This window comes from Leucoraja erinacea, chromosome 8 (assembly GCF_028641065.1).
Source record: "Leucoraja erinacea ecotype New England chromosome 8, Leri_hhj_1, whole genome shotgun sequence".
NCBI classification, from domain to species: domain Eukaryota; kingdom Metazoa; phylum Chordata; class Chondrichthyes; order Rajiformes; family Rajidae; genus Leucoraja; species Leucoraja erinaceus.
Window position 1 is genome coordinate 34,428,808 of NC_073384.1, and position 17,037 is coordinate 34,445,844.

A 17,037-nucleotide genomic window follows, 5' to 3' on the forward strand; every position below is an offset into this window, starting at 1 on the left:
AGGAACCTGAGGTGCAACTTTCTCACACAGAAGGTGGTGGGTATATGAAACGAGCTGCCAGAGGAAGTAAATTTGGCAGGTTTGATAACACATTTAAAAGACATTTGGACAGGTACATGGATAGGAAAGATCACATCTGGAGTATTGTGTACAGTTTTGGTCTTCTAATTTGAGGAAGGACATCCTTGTGATTGAGGCAGTGCAGCGTAGGTTCATGAGATTGATCCCTGGGATGGCGGGACTGTCATGTGACGCAGAATGCAGCCGCCCGACTCATCACCCATACCAAATCCTGGCATCACATCACTCCAGTCCTCAAACAACTTCACTGGCTTCCCATCTCCCACCGGATCACCTACAAAATCCTGATCCTCACCTACAAAGCCCTCCACCATCTGGCCCCCCCATATCTCACTGACCTCCTCTCCCCCTACCAACCCTCACGGTCCCTCCGATCCACATCAGCTGGTCTTCTCCCCATCCACAAGTCCAACCTCCGCAGTTTTGGGGACAGAGCCTTCTCCAGGGCAGCTCCCAGGCTCTGGAACTCCCTCCCCCAACTGATCCGCAATTCCGTGTCTCTCACCATCTTCCATTCCCGCCTCAAGACCCATCTCTTCACCTCTGCCTATCCTTAGCCCCACGTGCCGTCCCTTTTCATCTGTGCATTAATTGCCTCATACTGTGTTTTGTATTGAATTCTGTATTTACTTTGTGTACTAGTCATGTCTCTACTATTTATTTCATTCCCCTTACATATTTTTCCTCTACCTGCTAAATTTTTGCAAGGTGTCCTTGAGACTCTTGAAAGGCGCCCATGAATAAAATGTAATATTATTATTATTATTATTATTATTATTATTATTATTATTATTATTATTATTATTATTATTATATGAGGAAAGATTGAAAAGACTAGGCTTGTATTCACTGGAGTTTAGAAGGATGAGGGGGTACTTATAGAATTATAAAATTATAAAAGGACTGGGCAAACTAGATGCAGGAAAAATGTTCCCAATATTGGGCGAGTCCAGAACCAGGGGCCACCGTCTTAGAATAAAAGGGAGGCCATTTAAGACAAAGGTGAGAAAAAAACTTTTTCACCCAGAGAGTTGTGAATTTGTGGAATTCCCTGCCACAGAGGGCAGTGGAGGCCAAATCACTGGATGGATTTAAGAGGGAGTTAGATAGAGCTCTAGGGGCTAGAGGAATCAAGGGATATGGGGAGAAGGCAGGCATGGGTTATTGATTGGGGACGATCAGCCATGATCACAATGAATGGCGATGCTGGCTCGAAGGGCCGAATGGCCTCCTCCTGCACCTATTTTCTATGTTTCTATGACAGGTTTAAAGGGATATGGGCCAAGCACGGACAAATGGGATTAATTAGAATGGGGCATTTTGGTTGAGTTGAGCTGAAGGGCGTGTATCCATGCTGTATCATTCTATGAATGTTTGTATTGTTGTTATTTCCTAAAATTTGGTTCAAAGAAGGAGTATACATGTAGGTAACTGGACAACACTTTTTGCTAACTCCAGATGCCGGTTTACACTGAAGATAGATGCAAAATGCTGGAGTAACTCAGCGGAACAGGCATCACCTCTGGATAGAAGGAATGGGTGACATTTCGGGTCGAGACCCTTCTTCTGAAGTTGCATTGCTTCTGAGGAAGGGTCTCAACCCAAAACAACACCTATTCCTTTTATGCAGAGATGCTGCCTGTTCCACTGAGTTACTTAAGCATTTTGTCTTTATCTTCAACACTTTTTTGCTAATGCAACTGAGGACGACTTACTATCTCCCTATCTTCTGTGGTGTTGAAGATGAGCATTCAGGCTCCACTTTATAAAGTCTTTCCACATAATCTATGTTGGCGGGCCGAAGAACATCCTGCATTTTTGGAGATGCCATCTGTTGAATATTCAATTATTTTCTCATCTGGTTCCTCCATCTAATGATCCAACAGCATTATCCTGGAAAGAAGGAGGTGAATTCAAAGTAGTGCTCTGACCTATATTTATGGTCAATATCATAAAAGGAAATTATTTAATCATTATATGTTTCCTGAGCGACTCTGTTCTATGCTTTTCCATTAGTATTTCAAAGGTGTAAGCCTTCTGCCGGCATCCTCAGGACATAAAAGATGAAGAAGAAATGCAAGCTCTATATCTTTTCAAAATCCTCTAATAGATACACGGAGTCCTATATTCAGCATGGAGTTAGTGGTCAGTTTCATGAACATTGACAGTGGCATTCATCAGGATAGAGTGTGCTGAGCATCTGAGATGGCTAGCATCGTTGCTCTGGGGTCAATTCTGACAATACCATATGGTTGTAATATCACTCCTGCAATTTATATTCGCACAAAGTCAAGAGAGTACTGGATGTCAGTCCTGTGAGAGTATCTTACTGAGCCCATATGTGCCCAAAGTCAATATCCTAGCAACATGAGGCATCCAAATTAAAAAAAATTGCAAATTATTACCATTCAGTCCATAAATCTGAGGATATATTCTGATGGGACTCTAGGACACGTAAACAAGAGTTTTCACAATTTGCATGGTGTGATTAAAAGTCTGGGCTTGTAAATCCAACAGCTTTTGTAAATACATTCTTATATGTACGCTTGGAGAGAATCCAATGATTCTTTTCTATTGATTTTTTTCCCTACAACAAGAAGAAATTATTGAACCTAAAACATTTTAAGAGTGCTGTTTAAATAACCACAATTAATTTGGACAATATTGTTTATTAAAATTATTATTCATCAGCCTTTACTGGACTTTATCTTGCACTAAACATTATTCACATTTTTCCCTTTATCATGTATTTGTACACTGTGGATAGCTCAATTTTCATGTATTGTCTTTCTGCAGTCTGGTTAGCATGCAACAAAAGTTTTTCACTGTACCTTGGTACACGTGACAATAGACTAAACTCAACTCAACTATTGGTTATCTAATTTGGGACAATGGCTATTGTTACCAATTATAATTTAGCAAAGGCAAAACTGCTTCAATCTAAATCTGTGACAAAGTACTTAAATAACAGTTGAAAAGGATTAAAAAAAGGTTAATAATAATTCAATCTTTTTAGACATGAAGGAACTGAATTCAAACCTATTGGAGCCTACAGCAGTGATTTTCCAAATATGTTAGAGCCTAGAGCAGTGATTTCCAAATATTCATTTTTTGCTTACTCTTTCCTAGATATATAAATGCCTGCTTTGCCATTTCAGAATGTTTTATAACATAACCCCTTAAGTGACAATTAGTATCATCTGCCTAATCAATCCTCTCTCCAAATCTCCCACCAGAGTAAATACTCAAAAGTTTACTGCAAAATTTCATCAGCACACGTCACTGCCCTAAACAATCCTGGGTCTGATCAAAATTGCAAATAATGACCACAATACATTTTAGTTTACAAGCTAAGAATTTATCCTGTCCTTTTGATTCATCTTAATAAGAAAATGTCATGCAGTCAGTTTGTATTCAGTTATTACTTGTGGGGACAGAGGAAGAGAAATGGACATTGCAAAGAGTAAACTGGTAATTTGTATTAAGCAGACACATAGTTGTGTTTAATGGTATTGTGAATGTTCACAGTGTGTTTGCTTTTATGAGATTAATCTAGTCTAAATGGTAATCTCTGAACTTCTCTTACTGTGGCTGTGCTGATCTGAACAGATAATGTCAAAAGTGGCAGTTCTTGTTTTAAAAATAGTGCAAAGAAGAAATTTTGAAATTTTACTTTTGCCTTAAGGTATAAATTTACTTATAAATGGAACCCAATATATTTTTGGACCTATTTTGGGCCTTAGGAATAATGTTTTTACAGTGGTGGAACTTGCCTATGTCATGAACATTCAGGTTTACAGCAGTGGTCAGGTATGAATTCTGATTGAACAGTCTTGTATTTTGCCACTTTGAGTTCCTGTATTAATTTGCCAGATTTCTAGAAATCTCATCTTTTAGGTCTAACTCATCTGTGCCGACCAAAATACCCCATCTAAGATAATCCCATTTTTGGTCCATTTCCCTCTAAACCTTTCCTATGCACGTTTCCCTGAACTCTGCACTTCAACCTGTAATCAACTACCTCTTGAGTACTCCAAAGGCATCTTTACCTCAAAGAGCTCTGTCCCACACCTCTTCCAAGTTCCTGCTCTCCTTCCTTTCAGGTCCTGGGCAATTTCCAGTGTTTACAGCACCAATCAGCCACAGCTCCAGATGCAGTACTCAGGCTCAGAACTGTGTGGATTTAGTATATAACTAGACTAAGTGGGACCCGTTGGGTCCCATGTTCACACAGAAGGGCTGGTCCCCCAACACAATATTCCACCTCTTCACCAATTCCAATATTGGTGGCCAGTGGGGTGGGGGAGGGGCTTTCTGAGGCACTAGTATGGGTGTTGTGGGCCGAAGGAACTGGTTTTCAGAGGGCTAGTATGGACATTGTGGGCCGAATGGATTCTTGCGCTGGCAACTCAGTCACTTAGGTCTGGTGGGCTGGCAGCTCAGTCACTCAGGCCTGGTAGGCTGGCAGCTCAGCCACTCAGGCCTGGTGGGCCGGCAGCTCAGCCACTCGGGGCTGGTGGGCTGGCAGATCAGTCGCTCAGGGCTGGTGGGCTGGCAGTTCACTCACGGCTATTCCTTGAAATTCCAATTCCAAGAGTGCAGGCCACCAACTTCAATTTCATAGCATTTCAAGCAGAGTGCAGGCCACCAAATTCAATTTCATAGCATTTCAAGCAGAGTGCAGGCCACCAAATTCAATTTCATAGCATTTCAAGCAGAGTGCAGGCCACAAATTTCAATTCTATAGCATTTCAAGTAGAGTGCAGGCCACCAAATTGCCAAACAACTCAATGCATTGTCATTAAGCGCTAACGAATCATTTATTGCAAGTACATTGCAGACTCACAGTTCAGTTGATTCACAGCTAGGAATCGCAGTTGTGGACTCTCCCTCGCGATCTTCCAGAGTGACTGACTCACGTCCAGGCATCCGGGGTTTTATAGTCCTTCCCTCCCCCCCCCCCCCCCCCCCCCCCCCCGGAAGGGGCGTTACCTTCATCATGGTCATTAACAGGCGAGAGGACCAATCAGCTGATCTCAAGATTTTTAAAACATTCATAACTTTTCATCGATCGGAAAAATCCTCGGGGCTGCCTCAGCGGAGGAGGACTGTGAGTAAGATGGCCAAAAATCACAGCGATATATGGTAGCGTTTTTTCTAAAATCAATATACAGCGCAGACAGGAAGTGGTCAAGATAAGACTTTTAGTTATATAGATTTCGCTCTTCGTTGAAAAGGGGAAGAGTGTAGCCTATTTCCAAGATGCTTCCAAGGTTGTTTTAAAACATGCCTCAGGCAGATGTACAAGCACAACCTGTCGTGGATTCTCCCTGTGCATGTTCATTTCTGAGAGGCTTCTTAACCTTGGTGCTCACAATAATCTTACTGAGATCAGAACACCAGTAATTTGCAGAGTTGGGATTCTACTTTGTGTTAAGTGTATCTCTGCAATTTCCCTTATTTTATTTATCGTTCTTTTATTTCTTACAGGTCTTATGTTCTGGCACATATTTATTTGCAGATAAACTGCTTATCCCCTTTTCTAATTTGTTTATTTTTCCTTCACACCAAAGTAGCTCAATCATAATTCTGATTTCATCCTCTTTGGCGAAGTACTTGGCTTTTACTTTTTGGTCCCCACTACAACAAAGAAAACAAACAATAATTAAACTCCTCCTTCCACCCACTTCTGCCAGCTGCAGCGACTGCTCTATGCCATTGTGCAGTGGTATTCTGAATCTCAGTATCAATCCACCATTCCAATTTCCTGTTCTTTGAGTAACCTTTCAAGTTATTTCTATCCTGCTTTTGTTTTTCAGCATGCAGCCACTTCCTTGTCTATAATTGTGAAAGAGTTATCACTAGCTGTCATATGGATGCCATAGGTGAGACAGGAACAGCTTTTAAGAAAATACAAGCTGACAAACTCTGGAAATTTCAAATCAACCCACACACAACATATCAAACGGAAGATAGAATCAAATTTTTTGACAAAGAAACCATTGGAGATTTTGTTAAACGATTCACTTCTTACTGTAGAAAATTGCTCAGGATTAACATTGCAAGTGGAAAAATGACACTTAGGACTTGAGCTCTGAGATTTTCATAACCCCTTATGCCAATAGTGCATGGATATGTACCAGTGCGTTTTGAAAAGGTACATAGGGTTTTGGATAGCATCTAGTTTCTCTGAGTTCTGTTACTTGTATAAGTTTGATAAAGATTTGTTCCCCATGGATTTTTGTACAAATGCACTGAAAAAGAATTGAAAGTCAGAAAATGCGCATTCTGTGAATCTGAAATGGCAAATACTGAAAGCAGGTCAGGCGATGTCTCAGGTGAAGCAGCAATTGTGGTGAGAGAAACAGTTATTATTTCAGATTATCAACGTAAAATCTAACTCTTTGTTCTCTCTGCAGTTGCTGTTCGACCTGCAGAATATTCCCAGTTCTTCCGTGTTTTATCTTTGTCAGACAATGTTGATTAGCTGTATTTACAGTAATATGATTGATATTTCTTATGATAAAATGATATATCTACTTACCTGATATGATGTTTTTTCAATTTATTTTAAAGTATCTGTAAACATTTTTAAAGATTAACTAGACCAAGTGCAGGCCCAACGCGCGTTTGCGGGGGGGGGGGGGTGGCGGCATGCGGCGTCACACACACTAACCACCCCCACGTCTAGAGAGGGAGGGGGGTAGAGAGTGAGGGCAGAGAGAGAAATGGGGAGAGACAGAGAGAGAGGCAGAGAGAAGGGCAAGAGACAGAGGGGGGGGGGGGGGGGTGGAGGGGAGGAGGAGAGGGAGGGAGGGTGGGTGAGGGGGGGAGGGGTGGGGGAGGAGGAACGAGAGAGATGGGAGGAGAGAGAGGGGGGTGAGGGGGGCTGGCCGGGTGGAAGGGAAGGGGAGATGCGGTGGGAAGGGAGGGGAGAGGTGGGGGGAAGGGAGGGGGAGGGGGTGGAGGGGAGGTGTAGGGGGGAGGGGGGGAGGGGGAAGGGTGTAGGGAGGGGGTGGATGGGAGGGTGTGGAGGGGAGGGGGGAAGGGGGTTTAGAGGAGGGAGGGTGGGGGGTGGGGAGAGAAGGAGGAGAGGGTGAGGGAGGAGGGAGAGAGAGGGGGAGAGAGAGATGGGGAGAGGGGAATAGAGAGAGGAGAGGGAGAGAGGTGGGGAGAGAGAGAGCAGGGAGAGAGAGCGGGGGGAGGGGGAGAGAGAGAGGAGGGGGGGGAGAGGGAGGAAGAGAGAGAGAGAGAGAGGGGGATGGAGAGAGAGAGAGAGAGAGAGAGGGGCGGGACAGCAGCTCGCGGGGGCCCGAGCGAGATACGGAGCGATCCGAGGACGGTGAAAAGCAGCGGAGGTACCAGCCGATCGTGGCTTCCGCAAAGGGAAGCGCACCCATCAACGTGACAGAGCCGAGCCAGGCCAGGGAGGGGGGGGGGGGGTGGGATAGATGATCGGGCCTCCCCAGAGAGGAGGTCGTTCCCTGTGACGGGTGGGGAGGGAAGAGAGGTGAGAAGCAGGGCAGGGGGGGGAGGGGAGAGAGCGAGTGAGTGGGCTGGTCTGCAAAATGCGGAGAGAGACAGAACCAGCCTGTGACTCTCTGGAAACCCACAGCTGGATGAGCAGGCGGGGGATGGGTGGGGCGGAACGGGGCAGAGGAGAAGCTTCGTCCCCTCGGTTTTGGAAAAGATCCCCAAAGCGATCTAGCGGAGCCTCAATCTTTGGAAGAGCCGAGCCCATCGCCAGGGAGAACGGGGGAATGGTGGGCACTGGGATAGATGAGCGCCAGGCAATCCAGAAAGGGGTGGGGGGGGGGGTGGGTTCGGGTCCCTGTGACGACGGGTGGAGGGAAGCGGAGGGAGAAGAGGAGGGTGGAGGAGGGGGAGAGCCGAGCGAGTGAGTGGGGGAAGGGGCAAATGCTGGAGGAGGGGACAGGAACCAGGTGGGGGGGTGACTCTCTGGAAACCCACAGCGTGGGGCAAAAAGGGGGGGGAGAGGGGGGGCATTGGGGCGTGGCTTAAAAGAACAGCTGGACCCGGGCATGAGGGGGAAGCTTCTTGCTTAACGAGTGCACGGGGCAGTGAGGGGAGAAGAAAAGCTTCTTCATCGCGTGAGCGCCAGTGACCTCGCGATCTGCAGAAAAGATCCTATAGCGGAGCTGAGCTGTAGGATCTTTGCTGCAGAACCTTCTCGATCTTTCTGCGCCTTTTTTGAAGAACGGGGGAATGGGTGGGCTAACGTACCTCGTAGAAAACTGTGCATGCACGTTGACAGCAGCTACGTTGATCCAGAGCGGGGGGGGGGGGGGGGGGGGGGGGGGTGACACGAAGGAAAGGCATTGTGAGGTCAGCAGCTGGGCAACCTTAATTATTTTATTAAATGTCAGTTTGGTTATAAATTTTAGTATATATCTCGGGAAATAATTGACCAAATGTTTAGAGGATTGGATTTTTGAAATCATAAGGAAAATTTCTACCAGAAGATGTAAAAATTTCACTGTTATTGTAACGTCAGCAGCTGGGCAGCGGTCAGATTTTTAAAAAAGGTCACATTGGTCAACAATTTTAATTAAAAAGTCAGGAAAATAATGTACCAAATGTACAGAGTAGCGGATTTCTAAAATCACAAGGAAAATCTCTACTGAAATATGTAAAAATTGTCCCGTTTCGGCATCTGGTTTTCGAGGAGATACATTTCACATGCAAAATGGCACACACACAAAAAAAACACACACACACACACACACACACACACACACACACACACACACACACACACACACACACACACACACACACACACACACACACACACACACACACACACACACAGGGGGTTCTAAAAGTATGTAGATCTAAAAGTATGTAGATAGATATGATATGATGCATGGATGTGTTTTTTGTAAATTCTTAATGCACCTGATTAAAACAATACTAAAGGGCCTGTCCCACTTGGACGTCATTTTCGCGATATCATTTACATGTCATTACGCACAAATGACGCCCAAGTGGGACAGGCCCTTAACCTGCAGGGTCCTCTGCTTAGATTAGCATTCTCCAGTCTTCCTAAAGTATTATATGCTGAATATTTAGGGCTTTAAAATTAACTTTTTGATTTCATGATTTCATTTACAAAATAGTCATATTCATTAAATGTGTGGATAATAGATTGGAACCAATGGCTTAATTATGGTACTGTTATTTACCACTAATATAGTTTATGTAAAGTGACTTTTATGTAGTCACTAATGAGTGTGTTCAAGTGAGAATGTGCAAAGATTATACTGAGTGTTTTAAAATATATATCATTTGCTCAAATTGAGAGATTTCAGGCCTGCTACGTTGTCACCTGGCAGATCAGATAATTAAACACTTCAGTTAAATTTTATCCTGTTGGCATATTATTTTTTGAAAACGTAAAATATTGTTTAAAAGTACATTTGGTGCTGTTGCAATTATTTATCTCGCAATCAACCCTACAAAAACAGATTATCAAGCTATTACTAGATTGCTGATAATGAGCGTTATTACATGGTTCATTGTAACGGTCTCAGACTTCGAACTACACTTCAAAAATAACAATTTCTGTAACGTGCTTCCATACGACTTAAGGGTGTAAAAAGTCTTAAGTTATTCTTTGGCTTTTCATAGAATCATAAACAATGTATTCTCCATTAGTCTTGATCTATTAAGTGTTAATTTAATGTTTGGTCAGTGTTTGTTAGGTTTAGTTCAAGCCATGGATTCCCAGTGGAGATTGATCCAAATGCCAGCATCTTCCAACTTAAGGAGGCAGTTGCTAAGAAACAAAGTATTCCAATTGACCAGCTGCGTGTGATCTTTGTTGGAAAGGAGCTGAGGAATGATTCGACACTGCAGGTAGGTTCCCCCTTTTTTTTTTTTCTTTACCTGCTGGGAGGTTGCCAACTCTGTGGCTTATTGTTCTAATAATGCCTGTCTGACATTCAGATCTCAGGTGCCATCGAGTAAACAGTGATTGGGGATTTCTTGAACTTTATTCAATGCAGCTTTGTTAATTCTGACCTTAATTATGCAGCAAATGTGTAAGTAACAACAGGAGACAAGTCTGCACTGATTGAGCAAATGTTTGCTGTCTGGATGAGCTGGTTATCCATTTCTGCACTTTCCTTTTAGTATTCTTTTTCACATTTTCATTTTCCAACCTTTGCTCAATGTTGGGATAGGAGGACGTGAATGCAATTTATAGTTATTACCATGGTTTCAGGAATGCATTATTTTTTGGAGAATAAAATCGACAGAACAAAAATATCTAGATGTTTCTTTGCCTTTAGTAAATTGTAACGCATCTTGGAGTGTGATGTTTGGGCTTTACATTTTTAAGATCTGTGATTTGCTTATATGGTTGGGGAATTCCTTGTGCTTTTGGTTGAAATCGATGAAAATGATTAAGAACACAAAAACATGTAGAAACTCTGGTCATTTGTTTGCAATTGAATTATTCAGAAGACAAAATTGCTACATCAGTTGTTAAAGATTGCTTTTTCCACCCAAGACTTTCTTCTGTGCTTCTTATGAGGAGGTGCTGTTGGGAAGCAGATTCATGCACTGTTTAATCGTCCAGTGGGGCTATATTACCTTTGAGAGAAAGGAGGAAATTGAGTAAAACAAGAGAGAATCATCCTTGAATATCATCACTGAATAGTATTAGGTTCGTCACTTGGACAACCAGGGAACTTAAAAAGAATTGTATAAAAATAGTCAAAGTTTGAACAATTCTTTCATATCGTTCTCTTTAAAAGGAATGTTTCTTCTCAAAAAAGCATTATGTAATGTGATAGGTTTGTTTGGATCCTATAAGAGTCCCACGCGAGATTGAGAAATATCTTTTGTAGTTTTGTGCCCTGTATATTCCTCCTCTGGTAACTATCCATTACTGCACAATGTATACAAGGGAATTAGATATCTACTGTATCTGTCTGTTATGCTTGTATTGGGATTATGAATAATTCTTCAAATTTTTCCAATCCTCACTGACAGTTCTTTATTCTTCATGGAACTTCTCTAAGATAGATGAACAATGATATTTATTTCAAATTTAAGAATAATTTTCTTTAAAATATTATACAAATTAGCTATATGATTCATATGTGTTCATTTGATCAAGGTTCTAGATGGTGCAAGAAAAGAGTAAAGAAAGAAAATATTAAATTGCTAAATTCATGTCTGCTGTGAGGAGCATGGTATATTTCTTTCCCTTGTTCTGATGAAATCTTCAGCAAAGCAAACCTGTCTCTTTCGATTATTTATATTTTCACTATCATCTCACCACTTAAAAACGTCATTATAAGTATGTTGTAAGATATTGATCAAGATATATACTGTACATATGTTGAATCAAGCACATCTCTTCCCCGTAAAGGAAAAATTATTAATGTTAACACTGACAAAAAAAATACTTCTACTACATCGTCAGCCCAGAAGCACATTCCCTCTGATATTCTCTCCATCTGAGATCAGAGTAGATAAATAAAACACGATAAATAGTTTTCCAGTTATATATAGTCCAAATTTACATCAAATACAGTTGACATGCTTTACCCGAGCATTAATGATTTCAAATGAAAGATAGATTTTATGAATGATGATGAGACAAAGTCCAGGAAAGAGATTGAGGACATTGTGTCTGTGTATCAGGATAACAACCTACCCCTTAAAATTAGCAAGACAAAAGAGATGGGTTTTGACCAAAGGAAACGAGGGGTTGAACACAGCCATAGTCTCATCATCAAAGCTGTTGTAAAGATGGTCAACAGATTACATCTATTACAAACCCATTGACTCCCATAGCTATCTAGATTACACTTCTTCCCACCCTGCTTCTTGTAAAGACTCTATCCCCTACTCCCAATTCCTCCGTCTATGCCGCATCCGCACCCAGGATGAGGTTTTCCATACCAGGTCATTGGACATGTCCTCATTCTTTAGGAGACGAGATTCCTCTCTTTGATTAGAGATGAGGCTCTCACTAGGATCTCCTTGATATCCCTCAGCTCTGCTCTTGCTCCCCCTCCCCCCCATTCGTAACAAGGACAGAGTCCCCCTTGTCCTCACCTTCCACCCCATCAGCCGTCGCATACAGCACATAATCCTCCCAACATTTTTGCCACCTCCAACGGGATCTCACTACTGGCCACACCTTCCCATCACCACCTCTTTCTGCTTTCCGCAGAGACCGTTCCCTCCACAACTCCCTGGTTAACTCGTTCCTTCCCACCCAAACCACCCCCTCCTCAGGTACCTTTCCCTGTAACCACAGGAGATGCAACACCTGTCCCTTTACCTCCCCCCTCGACTCCATCCAAGGACCCCGACAGTCTTTCCAGGTGAAGCAGAGGTTCACTTGCACCTCCTCCAACCTCATCTACTGTATTCGCTGTTCCCGTTGTCAACGCCTGTACGTCGGCAAGACCAAGCGCTGGCTCAGCAATCGTTTCGCTGAACACCTCGGCTCAGTCTGCCTTAACCTACCTGATCTCCCGGTTGCTCAGCACTTTAACTCCCCCTCCCATTCCCAATCTGACCTTTCTGTCCTGGGCCTCCTCCATTGTCAGAGTGAGGCACAGCTCAAATTGGAGGAACAGCACCTCATATTTCGCTTGGGTAGCTTACATCCCAGCGGTATGAACATTGACGTCTCTAACTTCAAGTAGCCCATGCTTTCCCTATCTCTCCATCCCTTTCCCAGTTCTCCCACCAGTCTTACTGTCTACAACTACATTTTATCTCTGTACCACTCACTTCCCTGACATCAGTCTGAAGAAGGGTCTCGACTTGATACTTCACCAATTCCTTCACTCTAGAGATGCTGCCTGTCCCGCCGAGTTAGCCAGCATTTTGTGTCCTTTGATTTAAACAAGCATCTGCAGTTCTTTCCTACACCTACCCTAAATCACTTGCATGTTTTAAGGACTGAATTGTAGGAGAGCTAATTTTGCTCACTGGGCTGAACTTTAGAGTAGGCTAAAGGCATTGGATACAGCAAAGGCTGTTAGACTTGACAATATGCCAGCAATAGTACTGACGACCTGTGTTCCAGAACTGGCCAAGTCCTCGGACAAGATGTTCCAGTACAGCTGCAACATTGGCATTTATCTGACAATATGGAAAATTGCCCAGGTATGCCTTATCTACAAGAAGCAGCCAAATCCAAACTGGCTAATTTCCACCCCATTAATCTTTTCTCAATCATCAGCAAAGTGAGGGAAGGGAAAATCAACAGCTCTTTCAAACGGCACTTGCTTATACAACCTGCACACAGAAGGTCAGCTTGGGTTCCACCAAAGTCACTCAGCTCCTGACATCATAACAGCCTTGGTGCAAACATAGAGAAAAGAGCTGAACTCCACAGATGACGTGAGATTAACTGCCCTTGACATCAAGGCAGCATTAAAGACTTTCCATTAGTTGGAATCATATTTAGCACAACAAATGGTTGTGTGTTTGGAGGTCAATCATCTCAGCCACATAACGTCTCTGCAGGTATTCCCCAGAGTTGTGTCTCCGGCTCATCCATGTGCAACTGTTTTGTCAATTATTTTTCTTCAATTGTAAGGTCAAAATTAGGAATATTTGCACAATGTTCCGCATCATTTGCGACTCCTCAGTTAATGAAACAGTCCACAACTAAATGTAGCAAGACTTGGGGCAATATCAAGGCTTGGGCTGATAGGTGACAAGTAACATTCGCACCACACAAGTAACTCACCAGGTCTTATTCAACAAGTAAGAAAGACATGAGGTGACGCAAACAAACATTCACCTCACCCTACTTGAGATGGAGGCCAAAGGCTGAGGTCCAAGTATGTTAAGGTGAATGAATATGTAGAGGTCTTGTGACTGTTGAGAACTTACATAGATTTAAAGAGAGCATTGTCAGCTAGATGTTGGAGAAACAATGGAACAATACATAAATGTGGTCATTTGTTGAACAATGGACTTTTTTTGGCATATTCATTGTCATTGGTCATGGAGGCGCGTGGGTTTTCTCTGGGATTTCTGGTTTCCTCCAACACTCCAAAGGCGTAGAGGTTTGTAAGTTAATTGGCTTGGTATAATTGTAAATTTGTTTCTGTAGGATAGTGTTTGTGTGGGAATCGGTTGTCAGCGCAGACTCTGTGGGCCGAAGGGCCTGTTTCCGTGCTGTATCTCTAAACTAAACTAACTGAACTAATAGCACCTCTGCGAAAGCAGTATTCAATGCTACAAGTTATACAAGGCCTACAAAAACATTTCAAAGGTTATGTTGTGTATTTGGGTGCTTAGAACAGACTTAAATAACACTCGGACATGGGAGTATACTAATTCTTTATTCCAGGACGCCACCTTGAGTCTCCCTGCGCATGCGTACTTGCACAAGACATCACATATGCTAATTATATCACATACCTAACACTCCTCCCCCTTTAACTTGGAGGCAGGTAACACCATTTCTATTACATACCTAACACTCTTCCCCCTTTAACTTGGATTTCACCTGCACGATACATGCTCTTTACTTAACATATCATTGATTAATACACTGTTGCACAATTGTATTATTACAGTCATCTTCCAATACATCCTCATAACTGTAAGAATCATATCTAGGCCATGGTAATATGCTCTTTACCTCAAATATAATTGATTAATACACTGTTGCAAAATGGTATTATTATATTTATCTTACAATACATCCTAATAACTGTAATAATCCTATCTAAACCAGCACATATTTCTTTCATTCCACCCATCTTCCATAAACCAAATACATTACCCCTTGTTTTATGTGTTATCATTTCCCGTTCCTTTATGTGTAAATTGCGAACACTTTCTAATCGCTCTAGCTCTGCCTGTATCCCTGCTTCTTCCCTTTTTAAATGTCCTAATTTGCAAATTTCTTCCTGTTCCTGATATTCTGCGTTTCATTTTCTGGTTCATGTATTTGCTTTGTTTTCCTCTTTGTATGTGGGATCTGACCCATGGCTGCAAGTTTTCGTTTTCTAGCAGCTTCCTCTGTTGTTCAATTTCCATTTGCTGCGTGTTTATCTGCTCTTGTTGTTTAATGAGATTCTGCAATGTATAACTATTTGTCCATTGCTCAGTGAAGGAGGCTCCATGCTGGACTATAGTGAAGTGTCCTAATCGCAATCGGTCCTGCATACTTTTGTCTCGACCGACAAAATCTCGACCGTCTCTCTTCTTTAGACTTTTCTATTACTAGCTTTTTACTCATTATCACACATTTATTTAACCGTTCTTTGTATTGTTTAAGCCTTTTCTGTTGTTCATCTATTTGTCTTCTTAAGTCACATTTCTGGTTCTTCATCAAGAAGTAGGATCTATATTGTCTTTGCAATACAACAGTGGCTTTGATTTGTGCTATGTATAGTTTTCTTGCTTCATAAGCAAGGTAGTGAGACTACACTACAATTACTGTATATTTCAGTTTGAGGAATTCTTTCCTATATCGTTTAAGCCTTTTGTATCGTTTAAGCCTTTTCTGTTGTGCATCTATTTGTCTTCTTAAGTCTTTCCTATACCAACTCATACGGAGTACTGACTGCACTTTTTCAGTAGCTCTCTTTGGCTTAACCCACTGCCTAACCACCATACTCTTGCAGGCAGCCTGCATGGTAATAGTTGCATACCTCATTGACTGATATTGCACAAACTGGGAATGCCCTATTTTGCATGCTTTGTATCATCTCTGGATCGAAATGACTGCTTGTCGCATAGCCCTGTAGCGTACCCTTGATCGGTAACCACGGTATGCAGCTTGCAGAGTGACTATAGCCGCCTTTTGCATCAAGAAATGTTTTCTTGTAATGCACATCATTATGAATGACTTAATATGGCGTGCTGCCTTGATTTTCTCAACCAATTCTCAGGCTTTAATCCTAAATCTTAGATTTATACTAATAACCAACATTTCAGGTTAATGCCAACTAGAACATTTTAAACCATACTACTGCTATGCACACAGATTTACTGTTAATAACTGTGACCAATACATTACATCCAAACAGTCCTGCTTTTACTGTGAAGGAATAGTGAACAATATATTACATTCAACCAGTGCTTTTATTGTGAAGGATTTCACCGGTCCAGCCTTTACTTTGAAGGATTTCACCGGTCCAGCTTGATGCTGTTCCACTTTGTTTCCAAATACAACCCCTATTTTAACTTGTTTTCGTTTTTCTTGGCTGTCCTTGTTCTTTTCTTCTTTGTTCTTTTATCCTCGTCGCCTATTGTTGTGTATTTGGGTGCTTAGAACAGACTTAAATAACACTCGGACACGGGAGTAAACTAACAAGCTTCTTTATTCCAGGACACCACCTTGAGTCACCCAGCGCATGCGTACTTACACAAGACATCACATATGCCAATTATATCACATACCTAACACTCCTCCCCCTTTAACTTGGAGGCAGATAACACCATTTCTATTACATACTTAACAGGTTATTTGCAATTACAATTGCACACAGATGGGGATCTGCAGTGCACAGAGAAACAATGCTTCTTTGTATCATCTGTAGTTGAGTATTCTGTTAGTAACTCATCTCCTGTCTCATCTAAGTCCTTTGGCTATTTCCCAGATGCAAGTCAGTGTTGTGATGGAATACTGGCTTGGATGCGTGTAACCTGTCATCATTCAGGACAAAACAGCCCATTTGATTGATATGTAATCCTACATGTTTTCTCCACCATTGCCATTCTTCTGTCATTGTTTAATCAAAATCCTGGAACGACTTACATTATTTCACTGTGGGAATACCTTCACAATTTGGGCTATTCAGGTAGATGGTTCACCAGCACCTTCTCAAAAAATAATTAGGAATTGACAATATAAACTGGCCTGATCACCAATGGTCATTAATAATAAACTGAATTAACAAGTTATAAAAATATAGATTATTTCTATCAGTTACCTGT

The 17,037-nt window shown here is 42.1% G+C and overlaps 1 protein-coding gene across 5 annotated transcripts in view; it reads left to right on the top strand.

Annotated features, from left to right (window-relative positions):
- Positions 1-17,037, top strand: part of prkn (parkin RBR E3 ubiquitin protein ligase) — a 702,314-nt gene that overhangs the window by 55,697 nt on the left and 629,580 nt on the right. For 3 of the 5 annotated variants that reach the window (XM_055639424.1, XM_055639422.1, XM_055639423.1), the window contains exon 2: positions 9,797-9,960. The exons of 1 other annotated variant lie outside the window; for it this stretch is intronic. In XM_055639424.1, coding sequence (XP_055495399.1) covers positions 9,797-9,960 — 164 coding nt within the window. The remainder of the gene's footprint in view (positions 1-9,796; positions 9,961-17,037) is intronic. One more of the 5 variants, XM_055639426.1, reaches the window with a different exon arrangement.